This window comes from Adiantum capillus-veneris, chromosome 11 (genome assembly GCF_014529385.1).
Source record: "Adiantum capillus-veneris isolate H3 chromosome 11, ASM1452938v2, whole genome shotgun sequence".
Classification (NCBI taxonomy): domain Eukaryota; kingdom Viridiplantae; phylum Streptophyta; class Polypodiopsida; order Polypodiales; family Pteridaceae; genus Adiantum; species Adiantum capillus-veneris.
The window spans coordinates 90,063,627-90,081,666 of record NC_140941.1 but is presented as its reverse complement, the minus strand read 5'-3'; the positions used below and the strand labels follow the sequence as shown (position 1 = coordinate 90,081,666).

Below are 18,040 nucleotides of genomic sequence, written 5' to 3'. Positions count from 1 at the left end.
ACACATCATAGGCAAAATGAATTGATTGGCAAATGTAATAATGACAATTGTACAACATCATAGGCATAAAGAATTGATTGGCAAAAGGAACTGCGGTGACAAATGTAATAATATACATGGTTCAAAAAGACGTATAAAATCCGTCTCATGATACATAAGCTATGAGAAACCCTAAACTAATGCTATCTAGCTACGGCTAAACTGACGTCGTCTAGTCAGACGTCTCATCGCGTCCAAGCGGCGTATCTGTCGGATTCTGCAAAAAAAGACAATAAGACAGCTTTCAGTAAGTATAAACATATAACGACATTTATAAAACAATACAAAAAATAAAAAAGAGTAAACCCTAATACTAACCATGCCGCCGCGAGAACTGAGAATGTCCATCAGGGCGTTTAAGCCCTTCCTGCCTGCGTACTCGCGCTCGTACGGTGTGGGATCACGTCCTGTCATCGACCACTGTCAAAACATACAAAGATTTCATTATGTTAGAATTAAAAAACTCATAAACCCTAAAATATCAAACATAAAGAGCAATGTGAAAACACTTACAAAATCGGCCTCAAATGATGCCCATCCACCGCTCCTCAAGTGTTGCGAGCTCCCTGTCTCTACTCGCGCTCTGGCTGCATCCTTTTGTTGCTTCCACTTGTCGGGATTCTCGCGCGCTGCTTTCTTCGCATTCTTCCAATCTTCTTTGGCCAGCCAATCTGGCCTGTTCCACCCATTCTTGATTGCTTTTTGCACTTCGGAACGCTTGTGTTTGCAGTATTCGCGCATTCGAATGTTCATCAGGTCTTCATTGAAGCGCTGATCCCGTGTTGGAACGGGAAACTCATCATGAAGTATGCTGATGACTCTGTTTTTTAAATCACTTGGTACTTCACTCCATTTGTTTAGTATGTAGTGTCTAAACAGCTGAGAACAAAGACCACGCATGCGCGAGATCACCTTCTTGCCGTCATCATCCATGATGATGCCGCCGCTGAAGTCGATGGAGTAAGACAAGCCCTCTGGCCGGTGACGCATGAACCTGGGTGTCCCGGCAGGGGTCTCTAGCGGCGTGTCGATGGGGGTACGGACGTCAGGTGTCTCCACCGGCGTTTGGGCCCCGAAGCGAGGAGTGTCGAGAGGGGTGGCTCCTCGCGGAGTAGGTAGAGGTGTGTAGCTTCTAGGAACAGTCAGCCGTGCAAAACCTGGCGTAGATGGCGATGCTGTGGCTGGTGTGGGGGCGGGCAAAGAAGGGGAGGGTAAAGAGCCTCGTCGAACACGAGGCGGTGTGGAGGCATCGGTGGCGGAATCCCCACAACAACCGCCACCGCCACCACTAGAGCGCCGGTGTCTAGACGAGTGTGAAGCTCGTCTCGTCGACGCCGAAGCTTCGGAGCGCGCCGAATGCTCCGAAAGAGAGGGAGATGCGGATGGAGTAGGAACGCACGATGATGCGCCAGAGCGATGACGCTCCACGTACCACTGTCTCTGCTGCGGTGACAAAGAAGAAAGAAACTCCTCATCATCCATACCTGCATTAAACACACGAATATTTAAACTTAATATTGAATGAATAGAGTAGACAATGACGCAAAGACCATTAAATACAATGACGTAATGACGGATATAAATACAATGACGCAATGAATTGAGTGATAGAAGAGGCAAGTCGAAAACTCAGAATTTTCAATCAAAAGATGTGAGCGCGAGTAGAAAAGAGCGTTATACACCATGGAAGGTACTTAGAGAGCCAGAGCTTTTACAACACGGAGCAAAATTGTTCAAATACAATATTTGTGGCTTTAAGAGATCTCTCTCTCATCCTCGCATAACTCAGCATAACTTCCTATATCTATATAGAGCTCTCCGTTTAAACACATATCCTCTGTTTCATTTTGTAGCTCCTCTGCATGCACCCCATATAGAGTAGTAGCATCTTGATGCTCGTCTGGCACCACCGCAGCGGCTTCTGATTGAGCATCTTCTCTGATCTCCTTCATTGATGCCGTTGTGATTGGCACATGGTAGCCTTCATATGTTCTTGCACTACGAGGGGCTACCTCTATGACGTACCACCAGTTTGATGTAGACTTTGTAGGATGAAATATTACCTGCCAGAGCCACATAACTTACATGAGAGCTTTCAAGCACATAACTTGTAAAAGGGGGATGTTAACTATTTACATACTTACTTGTTCACAGTGCTCGAGTAGTACGAAAGTGTCTCTTAGGTCAGTCCATTTCTTAGTAGAATCCACCTCAAGAAAACCAAACTCTCCTCTACGCACAGTAGCGTTGCGACCCTCCATGATTATCTTGAACCATTGCACGTCGAACAAGTCGACAAAAAATCCTCTGTAATCGATCCTCAAAATCTCTTGCAGCGTGCCGAAGTAAGTGAGTTCCGCCACCACAGGATCTGCATCAGAGGAACGTCGTCGACTAGACTGTTCAAATTTTGCCATGATTCCACAATCTTGAGTAAAACGCTTTTTGTCGATTCGTTCCACCCTAAAATGTCGACCTTTACACCATGCTGCTGTGTATGACTTATACTACAACGAACAAAGATTATGAGTGGCCGTTCAAACGTTTAGAAATAAAGTCACTAGCTAGTTGTACATTGCAAACTTACCTTGGTCGCGCAACCCCGAGAGTACTCCCACTCTTCCTCAGTCACTTCGTCACCGCATTGTTGTGCGCTTTTCAATTGGTTGTGCAACCATCTTAAGCTCATGAAGGTTGGTAGGCTCTCCAGAACCGCTGGATAGTGCATCGGTGGTCGTCTTCCCCGTCTCCACTCGATTCGTGCCCTTTGTCGCTCTTGCTTTGCATCCTCATATTGTGAAATCCACTTTTGCATCACTGGATTGTACAGCATGCAAAATCGGTTGATTTTAGCCTCTAGATCTTTCGTCATCTTCTTCTCAACACCGAGATTGCACATGACAATCCCAGATATGTGCTCATCATCTATGATTCGCCATAGCGTGTCCCGGGATTTATCAAATCCGTCTAGCCACTCTCCAATGTACACTAGGGACTCTGATACCAACCAACCTTCTACCATGCTACCCTCCGAACGTGCCTTTTGACGCACATATCTCTTAAGCGTTTTCATGAAACGTTCTAAGAAGAACATCCATCTGGAATAAACTGTGCCAGCTATTTCCACCTCATCAACTATGTGAACAAGAAGATGCACCTGAATGGTTAGCATTGTAGTAGGAAAATGTTTCTCAAACATGCACACAAGCTCCGCAGCATTTAGTTTAGCGAATGGTATGGAGTCTACGTTGATCTCCTTTTGTGAGATCCATTGCACCAGCTTTGCAATTTTGTAGATTGTGTTACGGATGTCGAGAGACAAACATCCCTCAATGGCAACCGGTAAAATAAACTGTAAAGTATGTGCATCAATGATATTAAAGTCCACATTTTATGCAATGATATTAAAGTCCACTATGAACGTACCTGACACATTTTATGCCAATCGTGTGACTTCAAACCGGTAAGCTTTCCTTCTTTAGTAAAACACGTTCGGAGCGAGTGCATTACGCCAGTGGGGGTCCGAAAAGATCGAATGGTCTCTTTTACTTTGCGTTCTTGGGCTCCTGTGAAAATCCATGGTGCTTTAGGGAGTTTTATCGATCCATCAGACGCTGTTTGCGGCCAATATTGCTCCATACGATCCACATTTCTAAGGTCAACTCTGGCTCCCAAAGTATCTTTCTTGCCGGTCAGATGGTCCCATAGTAGATTACCCACATTCTTGAATATGTGCATTGGATCGAGCAAGTGATTGATCATGAGTCGGGGCCAGTATGGTAACTCGTACCATAGAGATAGTCTCTTCATCCCTGGAGGCAATCCGTCATCGCACATCTCCTTCTGCTCTAACCATGCTTGTGCAGACATCCTTGGTGGCTCTCTTCCCAAAAAGCCGTCGCGTAACACATGATTCTCTGGAAGATACGCTTTATGACCTTCGTAGATTTGCTTCTTCAGTGAGGGTGCCCTACGTGCATTCAGTCTAGGTCCACATGTGACACATGCTCTGTAACCGCTTGTTTGAAGCCCTGCATGTATACACATGATAATAGATCAACTATGGGAAAAAACAAGATTTACAGTGTCTGAGTGAGGAGTGTCAATAGATCACCTGAGCATTCTGTTAGCCCGGGATAGTCATGCATGGTCCACATTAGAATGCCTCTGATCAAAGCATTCCGTCGTCCTGTGTGTCGGCTCATATCCACCACCTCTATGCCAATCCACAATTGTTGTAGCTCTTCCAATAGTGGACGAAGATACACATCCATATTCCCCACTTTATATCGCCCTGGCACAATCAAGCTTAGCCATAGGTGCCCCTTCTTCATAGTCAACCACGGGGGAATGTTGTAGTTGACGATGACAATGGGCCATACACTGTAAGATGTTGATCTTTGACCAAATGGATTTACGCCATCCATAGCCAGGTCTAAGCGCAAATTTCGAGCTTCCTTGGCAAAATCCGACCATGTTCCATCTATATGTTTCCACGCTACGCAATCTGCAGGAATTCGTAGCACACCATCCGAAGATTTATTCTCCTCATGCCATGATGCTAGGGCGGCCATGGACTTACATTCGAAGAAATGCTTGATGCGAGGAAGCAGAGGGAAATGTCGCAAAACCTTTTGTGGAATTTTTGTCCCGTGGAGATCTACTCGATATCTTTCGGAATCACATTTCGGACACTTCTCCATGTCTATGTATTCCCCTCTGAAAAGAATGCAGTCATTAGGACAAGCGTGGATAGAATTGTAATCCATCCCCAAGTTTCGCAAAATCTTTCTTGCTTCATCTCGGGAATCTGGCATCACATTGTCAGCTGGTAGTATGTGCTCTTTCAGCAATCTACACAACATAAAAATATGATACAGTCGTGTAAAAATCTATCAGATCATTATACATTTAGAGTTCTATTAAAGTAAACTAATTGTAATAGATCACCTGAAAAGCGCTGTGACGCTAGTGTCACTCCATCCAAACTTTGCATGCATGTTGAGAAGAACCAGGAGTGCTTTCAATCTAGACATACGTGCTCCATTATACAATGGCGTATCGGCTTCACTTTTCATATCATCATAGATAAGCCTTTCTGAATCCATGATCGTCTCGATCATTTCATCAATCTCGGGCTCAAACATTGCCTCGTTGGGAATGTGCTCTGCATGATCATCCCCCGAGCTGTCAGAGGCTACATCTTGTGGCCTCACATATGCTGCTTGACCAAAGCGCCTGCGAACACGTCTATTGGGTTGCAAGATTGCTGCTTGTTGGCCAGCGTCAGAGTCCGACGAGTTATAATTGGCAACAACTCGATCTATAATAGATGGATCGAACTCGCCAAATTCGCGAACGTGCTGCAAAGAAACACGTCTTGTCCGTCGCACAGCATGCTTGCATTGATTACAAGGACATAAGACCCTCGTTGAGAGATAGGTGTTTCGGTTGGACGGTCCCACATCCTCGTCACTACTCATAATGAGGATAAAAAACTTATAACCTGGACAACAAATTTAATATTCTATTGGCATTCTTCGTCTTATCTCTCTCTCTCTCTCTCTCTCTCTCTCTCTCTCTCTCTCTCTCTCTCTCTCTCTTTACCTCACATTCTCTAGTCATGTCCAATCCCCGCACACCTCGGTCTAGAGGTGCACGGAGATCAGAACCACCGGGTTATAATCTCGTCTTTATTGGTCAATACCTATATTTGTGGGTACAAGAAATCTACACACCCACGTCTACATGATACTGCATGTAGTGGACAAAACCCCTTTGCCTCTTCTCTAGCTGTAGCACTTCACAGCATCTTAACATCTTTTCACAGTAGATCTTTTCACTGTTCGTCTAACTCTAAACCCTAAACCGTAAGTAATTCTTGCGTGGACTCGATCTAACGTAAATAAGCGTAAATCTAAATAAACGTAAATCTAACTAAAAATAAACCTAAATCTAATTTAACGTAAGTCTACATCTAACCTAATCTTTAACGTCTTTTGGGATAGTTTCCTACGACGTTAAAACGCTCTTCTTCTTGTGTGTGTGTGTGTGTGTGTGTGTGTGTGTGTGTGTGTGTGTGTGTGTGTGTGTGGGTAAACCTAAATAAACCTAAGTCTAATCTAATATAACATAAATCTAAATCTAACGTAAATTATGTTATATTAAAAACAAAGAACTAAACTAACAGGGATTATAAGAACCGTAAAACTGATTTAACACATAATTTTTCACATAACTAGGCAAGAGTTGGCATTCTCATCACTAAAGATGTGAGAGTTAACTTCCGGCGGTGACGCTGCCTCATCTCCATCCACATCAGACGACAACAATTGGCCCTTTAGACCGTTCTTGCTCTTGTTACTAACTTTGAAGTTGCTGTTGAATGACTAGAGGTTGTCTAGATGGTCATTGTGTCGGGGATGTAGTGACTCTTGCCGCCCTGAAGATCCACCTTCTTCCCTATCTTGTGAAGACATTTCACCAGTACTTTTGGATCGACGGAGCCCACCATGAGTGAAGGCAGCAATACCCTATATTCCATTGAGGGCTTTCTTCACCTGCTTCATGCAGGCATCGCAGTCTATGGAGACCTAAATCTAATCTAATATAACGTAAATCTAAATCTAGCATAAATAAACGTAAATCTAGTTAAAAATAAACCTAAATCTAATTTAATGTAAGTCTACATATAACCTAATCTTTAACGTCTTTTAAGATAGTTTCCTACGACGTTATAACTCTCTTCTTCTTGTGTGTGTACGCATGTGTGGATGTGTGTGCCAATAAAAAGAGATAAATGGTATAACCTTTCTATCACCCATGCCAAGTATGATAGATTGATTATGCCATTTCCCTCTTGAATAATAGGTCTTGAGTTCAACTCCTCGTCGGCTAGATCTTTAGGTCTTTTAATTTAATTAGTTTCCTACGACGTTAAATTAGTTTCTCTCTCTTTCTCTCTCAATGTGTGTGCGTTTTTTTGGATCGTATGTATGTTTTCTCTCTCTTTTCCTCTCTCAATGTGTGCGTTTTTTGTTTATGCATGTTCTCTCTCTCTTTTCCTCTCTCAATGCGTGCGTTTTTTGTTTATGCATGCTCTCTCTCTCTTTTCCTCTCTCAATGTGTGTGTGCATTCTTTGTTTATGTATGTGTGTGTGCGTTTTTGTTTATGTTTGTACTCTCTCTCTCTCTCTCTCTCTCTCTCTCTCTCTCTCTCTCTCTCAAACACTATGTGTGTGTGTGTGTATGTGTGTGTGTGAGAGAGAGAGAGAGGGAGAGAGAAAGAGGGGAAGGGAACATGAGAATGAGGAGAGGGAAGGAGCATACCTGGCTCTCCTTCCTCTCCTCGTGTGTGTGTGTGTGTGTGTGTGTGTGGAGAAGAAAGAGAGAGAGAGAGAGAGAGAGAGAGAGAGAGAGGGAGAGCTTTACCTGCTCCTTGCTTGAGGGCGCCGAAAAACTCAGATCTGAGATCTGAGTTTTTGGGCGCGCTCGGTTATTTTTTTATCCCAGCCGGCGTCGCTATGAGCGTCGCAAATTCACAAAGAAATTTGCCACGCTCATAGCGACGCCGAGAAATTTTTTTTTGAGCGTCGCTGTGTGAGCGTCGCTAATATGAATAGCCTCTTGTAGTGTATACAACTCGATGCCTTTGTTGATGTCATCCGGATGAATATTATGCATCAACACTCGAAAATACGGTTGGTCTTGGTCCTTTAAGCAATAGCCAACCATACCTTCAAAAGTATGCATGTTGTGTTGCTTCAAAGCTTGGCAAAGCACCATTCCTCCCGCTGGCGCAAGCTTGTCCCATCCCAAGTATTGTTTGATTTTCTTGTTTGCTCGTGCAAAGTCGCATTACCATTTGGAAATGCAAGTGGAAAAGTGTCCCTCCCCTCTCAATAGCACAGACACCAGCCACTGTTTCTCTCTCGAGGAACACTTGCATGCAAGCTAACAGACCAACGTCAATATGTGAACCTCCCATTGAGATGGTGACACTAACCTCCATCATCCTATTGCTTTTGGACCTCTCAAATCTCTCCCTATGTTCTGGCGAGCATCAGCGCCCACCTCTTTTTCGAAACATTTCCTTCATCTGGATTCTCTCTGCATCGTGTCTCTGCTTTCAGTCGAACCATGCCCCTTCACATTAAAGAGCAGCAACAACAATGCAATCAAGCTTACAACTCGCAAAACAATAGCAGGCAGGCAGCACACAATAATGCAATCAACAAACAACCTTCAATCAAACGACGAGCACACAATAATCCACAAACGTTTCTGCATGGACACTTACCTCAAATCGCAACCAACAGCCAACTGACTCCCTACGCTATAAAAGCATGACGACAGCCAGCACATGTTTTTGCCCGGAGTCTATGACTGCCACCTGTCCTGACAGACGCCACTCCCCCTCGCTGGCCTTTATTTTCCTTGGCTTTCCTGCGTCGCATCTCCTCTGATTCCCGTTAATACAACCCAGAAAACACCGTTTTGGGGACCTACTTGATCTGTAAATTCACTTTCTATCTTGATGTACAAAAATTAATCAAATGCAAATTTTTTTGTGCAAATATGTTCGCTTGTCCTTTGAACATAGTGTTATTTTGTTGTTAAGTACTACCTTAATACAACAAAACACACACACACATGGGATCCTTTGATACACCTTGACTCTCCTAATTGCATGTAGGACGAGTCACTTTATCTTTTAATTGCACATTTGGGATCACCCAAGTTGGCTTCTCTTATTTCTACCCTTGGCGGGAAATGAGGGCAAATTTAATGCTTAGGTGTCTTCTTTATTTATGGGCGTTTTACCAAACACCAAGCAAAATTTTATGAGAAAACAAAATACCGAGCGAACCATATATCTAATCAAGGAAAAGATTGACTAAAAAACATGATTTGTCACTTGTTTATGAAATAAAGATGGTGTATATAACAAAATTTTAATTTATGCTCATATTGCCATTGAAGAGATATTGCGAGATCATGATATGCAACCCAATCATCAAGCTTGTTTTGGGGAGAATAGAGACTTCTCGTACTAACCAATGTGCATACTGACATTGAAGAGATTCCCTTGCATAATGACTTATAAACCATCTTTCTAGAGACATTAAAATTTGCAATATAGAATTCAATTTGTAATAAAATATATTTTAAAACTATTTTACTTCAATATTTATTGAAATATAAACTAACAGTAGAAAATTATAATTTTGATCCCACTTTTATATTATGTGGATACACTTTTATCTAACAGTTAACAAAAGAAATGTGGAGGTGACCTAAAACCTTGCAAGGTATTTTGTGTCAAATCATAGAGGTTTTATGATTATATTATTATCTGAGAGATAAATATTCATAATTTTGATTTGTCACTATGTTTGAAAATGCCCATAATCCTAGAAAAGATCATGGCATTGAGATGTCTGGAAAACTTTGAAAGTAAATATCCATACATTTTATTATAAAGAAAAAAAGATTCAAAAAAGCTTTGGGCTAATCTAAATTTTTATAGTTGCTAGAATTTGACAATCTTGGTCCACATTGTTGCGTCTGAAACATCCCAAAACCTAGCAACGACTACCCATATGCCTCATTCACACACCCAAAGATGGGGTTTTGGATCAAAAAAGGTCTCAATAGTTTCTCGATGGAATTTCACAATTTTGGCCACATGGTTGCATCCGGAATCACCGTTTCCAACAATTTTTCGATGGAATTTCAAAATTTTGGCCACATGGTTGCGTTTGGTTTAGGCGATTTTTGATGCAACCATGTGGCCAAAATTGTAAAAAAAAATCATCAAGAAACTGCCCGAAAGGATCTTGTGTCTATACAAGATCCTTTAGGGTAGGTTCGGAACCTTTTTTGGCCCGAAACTTCATCTGCGGGTGTCAGAATGAGGCATATGGGCAGTCGTTTCTAGGGTTTTATGACGTTTCGGATGCAACGGTGTGCTCAAATCCAAATTTTAATAAGGATGAAATGAATAAACATTGTCTTCTTTAATTCCTAAGAGGTTGGGTTTTCCCCGACCCAATGAAAAACAATAAAAAAAATTAGTTTAATTTAAGGTTTTTTAAGCTTTTCACTTCATTTTGAGATCAAAATTTTGTCTCTAACCTCATAACAAGAGGTATGAATATTTAGGACATATAAATACAAAATATAGTCAAAATGATTATATTTTATCTCTCATATTGTTATGTATAGAAATAACAATGAACTACTTTGTGTACATATAGATATTATAGGAGGGGATTAGATCAATCTTAAGTCGAACATCTCTTACTTGGGTCATATATGAGGCACATGAATCCTTCATTTCAAGTAAAAATTCATTCAGTCAATCCTCACTCTGAATTATCACTCAATGGTTTCTCAACTAAATGAGCTCATAAACCTTCAAAACTCTAGGAGACTGTAAGCAAGGGCTATCAAAAAAAATCTGGACTATGAAATGAATCACGACCATCATTTCATAGGCCATCAAAATACGAATAAAGACAATCTAGCAAAACAACCCCTAAGCCCTACAAACAACCTCCTATCAAAAATTAGCATTTACATTCAGAAATATCACTTAAACACATATTTAGACTCACACAATGTAGATGAAAACCTTCATCCAAATAATAGTGAATACATTCAATAAAAAGAGCAAGAGGAGAGGAACAAAGTGCACTTATCAAAATCCAATTTGGATTGCAAGAATGAAAGTAGTTTTGATTACAAAAGAGCTTGATTACAAAAGAGCTCACTAGTGGTTGTGGTTGTAACTTCACCCACACATAGCTATCCAAAAGTAATCCTCATTTCTAATTAAAAAAATGACTTATAAACCCAATGGTTCTAAAATGTGAGCTCTAATCCCAATTCCCACGAATATAAGACAAGTACATCAAAAATCCTTGGGACAATCACAATTACACCTTAATACTGAGAGCTCTCAAGTATCTTTTTTTACAATCTGGCAATAAAGTGAAGGGTTTTTTTAAACTAGAAAGAGTATCCTTTATAACATCTGTGAATAATCTCCCCCTCCATTGAATCTTGATGCTCTTGCTTTGGCCTCTACTCTGTGTACAATGTCTTTAGTGGATTTGACTTTCATGCATTTTGGTAGGCGATGTGCCTAGCTCCAATGTGAACATAAATGATTGCCAGGTGTTCTCCGTGTGATTCCCAATTGAGATGTGATCACCTTGTGAACCTACCTATTCTCAAGTGATCACCGTGTGACCCCAACCATTCCAAAGTGATCTTCAAGTGAACACCGTATGATCCCCACCCGTCACTTTTTCCATATTATAATATGTGCTCACCCTTATTTCAAGTGGCACACGATGGCTTAATGGAGAGTCTATGTGGGGGTTAGCGGGTTCAAGTCGCGGAGGCAGACCAATCGAAATCTTTTTATTATTGGGAATAAACGGACGATCCACATCATCCATAGATCCTGGACCCTTGATCCCACGTGACAAGGGGGTGTCAATTAGTCCAGTGCCAACGGGCAATTTATTGCAAGAAGATGCCCTAATAAACGTATGAGGTTAGGGGGGGTAGGCTCGTCAACTGTCGCTGTTGACGGTTATTGTTGATGTCACTTCTGGTGAAACAAAATAATTGCATACTCTCCTGGCACTATTAAAGACGGAGCTCGAGCCTCGGGCGCGGAGCAGTCAAGCCGCTCGCGGGGTGACACGTGTCCACTAAAACGCGTCGCGACTCGCGACTCATGAGCACCTACTACCGGCCGACCGACCGGGGTCTCTGGAATCTGGATAGACCAATGAGACCATGCTACGCACAGGCTGCACAGTGCACGGGAATGTTGGTAGAAATGTATTTAAACGCCGCACAGCCCGCGAATCACACACTCATGAGCTCTCTCTCTCTCTCTCTCTCTCCTGTGTCTCGAGCGCGCACACACAGTCTCAGAGCAAATGTAGGTAGTGTGCACCGCGCATGCACGTGAAAGACAGCCCCGCCGCCCCCACCCCTCTTCTTGCCTGCCGTCTGCGGTGGCGGTCTCTTATTCCTTGTGACGTGTGTGTGTGTGTGAGTGAGAGAGAGAGAGAGAGAGAACAATGTGGATTGAGTGAATAGAAAGAATCCTCATTGGACACACACACACACACACACAGAGACAGAGAGAGAATGGGGATAAGCGTGGCGGCGGCTCTGGTGGCGTTGGTGGCGGTGGTGGCAGCAGGAGGGTGGGGGGTGCACGGGCAGTTCATTGGGTTCTATGGCATCAGCTGCCCGCGCGCCGAGGCCTCGGTGACGCAGGTTGTGACGGACGCCTTCCAGAGGGATCCCACCATCGCTGCTGCCCTGGTCCGCCTCTTGTTCCATGACTGCTTCGTTCAGGTACCCCCTTCCCTCCCCTCGAAAAAAAAGACACAGAAAAATTCATGTTTTTATTTGATTCTTGCAGCTACCTGCACGCTTGTAGTCTCTCTCCCCCCCCCCCCCCCCCCCCCCCCCCCCCCCCAACAAACATTATGGTGCCCGGACCAGTAAAAGCTGTCTACTTGAGGTTTTGAACCCACAGGCCAGCCATAGCTGGCACAAGAAGATTTAGAAATATTCTCATGTAGGAAAATGGAGTCTTTTTCAATGTTTTTACAATGCATAACATCATGGGCTTCTGCTCGAGAGGCACCACATACCTAGCTAGGTACGATTGGGGGCAGGGGACCACCGGCCCCCCAACCGGGCCGGCGGTCCCCTACTAGCTATGTGGTGCCTCCCTCACAAAAGCTCATGATGTTGAGGTAAGTCACAATGTGGGAATTATTGTGAGAAATATTAGAAGTCCAGAAATTCTACTTATCAAGCCTCTACCCACAGAAAAACCCTAATGGTAATTTTGCTTGAAATACTAGTTACCAAATGGTCATTTTTTCTGCTAGTTACCTTTTTTCTTTGTCCTTGAAGGGATTAGTTTTCACAAAAAAACCAGCCTTTAGTGTTTTTTTTAAACAGGACAAAGATTGAACATTTCCGGCTAGTTTGGAGGGTCACGTTGATGGGAAATGGCTAAATTTGGAAGAGTTTGATGTAAAAACCGATAAAAACCCTAAAATCTTCACTAAAAACTGGGAGATTTCCAATGCTCTCCTTTTTGCCATTGGTTGCTAAAGAAGTTTTTGGTGAACGTTGGAAGGGATGATGGAAAGTCTTTCTTCCATAAGGAAATACATTGTAGACAGGGTTACTTGTTAACTAGGAGGCTCTCACTCAAGACGGCCTTTTGCAATGCATTCCAGCCTAGAAGGGCAAGAAGGCTATGGAGGAGCTTGAAGACTTGGTGTTTGATAAGGTGAGAACTTTGAAAAGCTAATGACCGAGGATAGAGCTTTGGTGTCCAAGATTCTAGCATCCATGGGATGTCTTTGCGGCCCCATCACCTCCAAAGTGTGATAGAAACTTAGTTAGTTAGTTTTCCATAGTAAGTCTCAATGTGCCCCATTTTTGGATAAGCATTGAAGATAACACATAGTGAAGCCATCCTTCATGAAGACCATGAAGGATCCTCTCCTTGGGTAATCTACCCGAGGCCATATAATCACTTCGATGACCTACGGTTAAATTTCGAGCGCTACGTGGCACTAGCAGTCACCCTTGATGTAAAAAGTGTTGAGCTTTTTAATGGCGGTGGCTGCTGCCACATAGGCAGCAGCGCTCGAAATTTATCATCGCCCACTTCGATGCCTGCAAATCACACTAATTCAATGTTGAATGGGGGGTGGAACATGTTACCGGTAAGTATTGTTGGAATAGTTTTTATGTGTCATGCGATACTCATTTGTGATTCGGAAAGGAAGGGCTTCAGTAAAAGACTACAGGAAAAATGAAGTCATTAATGGCATTCTTTAAAATGGAGTGATCATTTTGTGGGTGGTGGGGTGAAGATACAATTAAGTGCGCCCGCTATGGTTCAACCCTTGCAACATGTGGGTGTGGGGGTGCAATCCCATAAAATTATCTGATGCTAAGCATTAGATTGCAAAAAACAAAAAAAAGAAAGAGATTACAATATATGAATGAAGCTATATTGAACTTGTTGGGAGATATATTGCACCTGTTGGAGTACATTAGGCTGCCTGATGGAGACTGGCAATGTTTTTATTTGTAAATGTTTCTCCTTTGAGTGTAATATATCAACAAAGCTCCACATTGTGGAGGCCTATGAAATCACAGACTGAGGAGCTTTTTGTAATGCAGGGCTGTGATGCCTCAATCCTGCTCGACAATCCTGGAGGCGAGAAGAGCGCAGTTCCAAATCAGACTGTGAGAGGCTATGAAGTTATAGATGATGCCAAGGCAGCTGTGGAGGCCATTTGCCCTGGCGTCGTCTCCTGTGCGGACATTGTTGCCCTTGCTGCACGAGACTCTGTTGTGTTGGTGAGGTTTCCTTGTATGCACATCTTTGTGATGTGTCTTGCAAAATGTGAAATTGTTCTTTGCGTCTCCGTGTTTTTGTGTATATCCTTTGCATGTGTACCTGGTCTATTCAAGCTTTCCATGCATCTTCTTTTATATATGTATGTATGCCTATGTAAAGCATTGACTGGAATGCTTGCTTGTTTGTGTAGACTGGAGGCCCCACATGGCTGGTGCCGACGGGGAGGAGGGATGGAAGGGTGTCGAATGGGTTGGCTGCGACGGTAAGCTTGCCCTTGCCAACCTTGACAACACCTGTGCTGACGCAAATCTTCCTTTCGCATGGCCTCACACAAGATGAAATGATCACTCTTTCAGGTATTGATGCCAACTCATTGTCCTAAACATACATTATTCCTTCTTTATGCTTTACCCAAAAGGGAATTTTACAGGATTGGCACTCCATTTTTCCTAACAATGATGTAGAATAGCCTCAGTCCATGTTCTCAAGAGCTGATTTCTTGATGATAGGTGCACATACTATAGGGAGGGCCCATTGCTCTGCCTTTTCCAACAGGTTGGCATTGAATGATCCAACACTCGACTCCGCATACGCCGCAGAGCTTAGGGCAGCCTGCCCGAGCGCAAACTCGCAGGGAACTGTGCCTTTGGACCCAACAACTCCATTCACATTTGACAATAACTACTTCACAAATCTGGCCGCAAATCGCGGCCTTCTAACATCGGACCAGGACCTGTTTAACAATTTGGGAAGCCAGTTCTTGTCCAACTTGGACTCCACAAATGCTAATCTCTGGCAACTCAAGTTTACTTCAGCCATGGTGCGTCTTAGCACCCTCAATCTCAAAATTGGCGCCCTTGGTGAAATTCGGAAAAACTGCAGAGCCACCAATTGAGCTCTGTGTGGCTTGCTTGTGCCATCATCATCATCACTTTGGGCACATCTTGTATCATACAAAGAATGTTGTCCTGTCATTTTATCATTTGTGAGAGAATCAACTTTCAACTCTCTCTCTCTCTCTCTCTCTCTCTCTCTCTCTCTCGCAACAACTCCTGAGCAACGCTTTTCGGATCGAGTCTCGTCTCTTGGGATTGTCTCGACTCTCTCTCTCTCTCTCTCTCTCTATCTGATTATGCCTTTTCCCTCTTGCGTAACAGGTCCTGAGTTCAACTCCTCGTCGGCTAGATCACTGATAGATTCCTATAACGTTAAAACTCTCCTTGTTCTTCTCTCTCTCACTCAGTAGTTCTACTGCTCCCTTGAATGAGAGGTCTTGAGTTCCATTCTAAGATCTTTGAGGTCTCTTGGGATTGTTTTTACAACGTTAGAACTCTATCTCTCTCTCTCACACACACACAAACACATTTTTTTTGTAGTAATGTCGGATTGAATTACTAATGGGAAAACCGATAGAAAATATTACAAGCATCAAATAAAAAACAATCAAAGTAGAGCTTGTAATGGCTAGAGGGGAGCTCATCCAAGTCATAGACAACTTTAAGAAACTTTCAAAGAGATGTTTTGAAGAAGGATATGAACTCCACTTCAATCTACTGAAACATGAGGAAATTACGTCCTCTGCACACTGTCCATCGCACCTAGAATCCAACCCAATCGAAAAGGTGATGGCAAAATCACTCCAAAAAGCCAAAAAAAATTGACCAAAATGTATCCCTGGGAAACACATGCAAAGAGATGTAGAGAAGCAATCCACAAACTATCGCATACGAGAACAAGACCACAATACATGTGGAATAATTTCAATGCTTGCACCACAATGAACACATTGCGAGGAGGCTAATCTATCAGAATGCGAAAATTTGTCAGTTGGTCTCTGCATAAATAATCCCTCCTTTAGGGGAAGCTTAGCATGTCACACTTTCATAACTTTACTTTGCCACCATGTAGCACCCTTATTCATATTCCACATCTTATTACAGTGTTCTTGTATCCATAAAGATGACTGCAATTGACCATACACCTTTGCGAACATAGAGTAGATTGAAGAACCAATGTAATGTCAATCACAAATTCAATCCTCCACAATTAGCAACAACGCAATGGGAGATATGGAGTCAACCAGATCCTTAATGGGGTTCCACATATATTTGTAGTGCATTCGAAGCCCAAAAGTAAGAGCAACATGTCTAAACGAGAGCATCTATTTGTCAGCGTTGATCACATTTGATATCCTTTCAATAGCTTTTCGGAAGTTCGTTGAACAAGAGTTTCATAAAAAACTAAACTCCAATGCAAACTCTCCATTTTGAGTGAAGCGTCATCTCGACCATGCGACAACATTTCCTTCGTAACTATTTTCCAATCAGCTACAAGACTGAAAGCAAGGCGGATGCAAAGTATCATGGCTTCAAATTTATCAAATACATCCCAGTATGAAGGTTGTCAATGGCCAAAAGCTGGTGTAGAAACTGCACGAGAACACAGAAACACAAGCATCTGCATCGACGACTGTTTTTTCTCTAGCAGTATCAATAACAAGGTGACCTTCCTTGCAATAACATGAGTACACAAATGTAGACTATTCAAACCACCATAACGCTTTGGAGTACATATCTTATCCATAGCGAGAAATCGCAATCTCTTTTTCTGGGAGGAAGTAGACCAAAAATACCCCAAAATTCGAGATATGAAGCCCGTAGACGATGGGGTGGCCAATGCAATAATGACATGAAAAATTGCATATATGCTACCAAGATGGATTGCACTATTCTGAGTCTTACATGCAACGGCCAAGTAGACAACTTCCAATATTGCAATTTAGACCTAAGTTTATTATCAACCATATCCAAGAATTTGACATTGTTTATTGACCAAGCCTGTGGGTATCCAAGATGCCTCACAATTTGATCAGGCTTCACGATCTCACTTGGCCATGGTATAGTGTGCCAATCCATTTGGTGCATTGACAACAACTTAGATTTTGGGAAGTTAAGGTGTAGCCCAACAACCAATCCATAAACATGTAGAGCTTCCATGATACATCGAATATCCTTTGATTGATTTCTAGGCCAAAACATGGAATTATCACCATACGCTTGCATCACAAAATGATTACAAGATGGTAATTCCAATGCATGTAATTGGCCACATTCTGTCAAGGAGTCTAGATACAACAATAAAGAATGCGTAGCGATAGCATACAACATAGCGCACCCTTGTTCGACTGATTGACTAAGATCCCATAACTGAGTGATCTCACCATCAATCATTCTTGTAGATTGACAATGCTGATGAAGAAAATAGACCACACGATGCATTCTGGACCCAAAGCCCAAAGCTGCCATTATCTGTGTAATGAATTCCCAATGAACAATGTCAAATGCTTATCAACTTGCATAATAAGTACATCTTGTTGAGTATATTTTGCATGCTCAACGCTGATAAAAGCATTAGCAATATTATCCATAATTTGTCGGCGAGAAATGAATCCATATTGAGCAGAATGTATGCAAAGAACAAATGATCTTTAATACGAGTAGCTATCATTATTGACAACAACATCCATTGTCAATATAGGATGTACATATGACAACAGGAACTGTTTGGCTTGCA

The 18,040-nt window shown here is 42.5% G+C and overlaps 2 protein-coding genes across 2 annotated transcripts; one reads left to right on the top strand and one right to left on the bottom strand.

The window, feature by feature from the left end:
- Window positions 1-483: 483 nt before the first annotated feature.
- On the bottom strand, window positions 484-14,279 carry LOC147447629 (uncharacterized). Its single transcript, XM_086523650.1, has 2 exons — window positions 14,144-14,279; window positions 484-1,523 (listed from the first exon to the last, which is right to left on the bottom strand). The coding sequence occupies exon 2, from the start codon at window positions 1,519-1,521 to the stop codon at window positions 484-486; it is 1,038 nt and encodes a 345-aa protein (XP_086379776.1). The 5' UTR covers window positions 1,522-1,523; window positions 14,144-14,279.
- Window positions 11,935-15,475, top strand: LOC147447628 (peroxidase 5-like). Its single transcript, XM_086523367.1, has 4 exons — window positions 11,935-12,426; window positions 14,287-14,466; window positions 14,658-14,823; window positions 14,977-15,475. Exons 1-4 carry the CDS (start codon window positions 12,214-12,216, stop codon window positions 15,360-15,362), a joined length of 945 nt encoding a protein of 314 aa, XP_086379493.1. The 5' UTR covers window positions 11,935-12,213; the 3' UTR covers window positions 15,363-15,475.
- Window positions 15,476-18,040: the final 2,565 nt, after the last annotated feature.